The sequence below is a fragment of the Solanum stenotomum genome, unplaced genomic scaffold (assembly GCF_019186545.1).
Source record: "Solanum stenotomum isolate F172 unplaced genomic scaffold, ASM1918654v1 scaffold6221, whole genome shotgun sequence".
Taxonomy (NCBI): Eukaryota; Viridiplantae; Streptophyta; class Magnoliopsida; order Solanales; family Solanaceae; genus Solanum; species Solanum stenotomum.
The window spans coordinates 1,253-2,790 of NW_026036100.1; the positions used below are offsets into that span (position 1 = coordinate 1,253).

Here is a 1,538-nt window from a genome sequence, read left to right on the forward strand (position 1 = left end):
ATGTCGACCCTATTAACAATAACCGAAAAAAGTCACTCATTAATAGTATAGTCTTGCGTCTCTACGTTACCCCGCTTACCCGCATCGAATATCTTTACCTAACTAGTTTAATTTATAATAATGATATGGTACGATAAAACTAACGGAACTAGTCAAGTGTCTCAGGAATTAGTCAGAGCATTTTTAGTCCATTTAGAAATTTCTTCTCTCTTTACTGAGTTAGTGTTGTGAACCAAATTGACCCATTAAGGGCCTACATGATATTAGGGAGTTCTATTTGGGATCAGACCCATTTACACTTTGTTAAAAAAGACCAGGAATTAGAAGAACGGTTATGAAAATTATGTCTAAGCTTTGACTTTCAGTTATCTCTCATCCCCTTTCTCTATTCTAGTATCTCATCTCCTTCTAGTTACCTTCTTCTATGTTAATCTCTCCTTAGTTAGCATGTTATTACTTTGTTGAGCGTATTATACATTGTAACTTGTATTACAAACTCCTTAAGATTCGATTAACCCCAGGAAGGACTTGTGGTCAAAGGAGATGTCTGAAATTCGTTCAATATTACAGGGGTTGGTTGGAAAAATTGCAACTGTTACGCCCCAAAACAAAGTTCCGATGTATGAGAATAGAGATTTGTCTTCGGCACCACCGATGTTTCGTCATAAGTATGCATCCATAAATTTTGGACGATTCTGTGGTGATAATCCAGAGGCATGGATTTTCCAAGCTGAACACTACTTTGAATTCTATGAAATCACAGAAAAGTATAAATTATCTCTCGCGTCATTGTATCTCGATGGGGAAGCATTGGAGTGGTATCAATGGCTTTTTTGGAACAAACAATTAGCAGATTGGAAACACTTTACAGTGAAGGTAATGATTCGATTTCGTAAACAACATCTCGAATCACAAAGATGTCACTTGCTCAATAATCAGGTAACCTCCGTGATTAACTACCAAAGTCGTTTTGAGGATGTCTCGTCAAGATATGGTGACTTTAATATACTCATATCGAATATTGCATATGTTTCTCTACAATAGAACGATATAATCAACTTACCTTTTTCGCAATCCTGTGACGAGCAATCTGAAGGCAACAACAAAACCAATGCGCCCAAGGTGTTTGATGACTTGTCTGAAAGACCCACAAATGCAAATTTCATTGATATATCATGTAAGCTTAGTCAACTTGAAGTTAAGGATCCCCACAATGTGTGTAAGTTGACAATATGAGATACTACTGAGGCATTTTTTTCTAATGATTTGGCATATTCTGTCGCTCCTTCTGTTGAGGCAACTGATCGTGAAAATGATGTTAAAAGTGAAGATAAGAATGATGAAGAAGAAATTGTTACCATCAGAGATGGAAAAGTTTACCCTCAACATGGACTCAGGCTTGCTCAATGCTGGAAGAAGCTATCTTCAATTCCTTCAACTTGCAGTTATCCTAACCTTATAACTAGACGTATAACCAGTAGACTTGGCCATGATGTGAGTCTCTTAATTTTGAATTTTTTTCCACCTGATCAATAGTC

The 1,538-nt window shown here is 36.7% G+C and overlaps 1 protein-coding gene across 1 annotated transcript; it reads left to right on the plus strand.

The window, feature by feature from the left end:
• Positions 1-505: 505 nt before the first annotated feature.
• LOC125852858 (uncharacterized) lies at positions 506-1,236 on the plus strand (the record flags this gene model as incomplete). The annotated part of the gene is made up of 3 exons (XM_049532541.1): positions 506-612; positions 670-948; positions 1,045-1,236. Coding segments are annotated over 3 exons (578 nt in total), but the record flags the coding sequence as incomplete, so codon positions are not given.
• Positions 1,237-1,538: the final 302 nt, after the last annotated feature.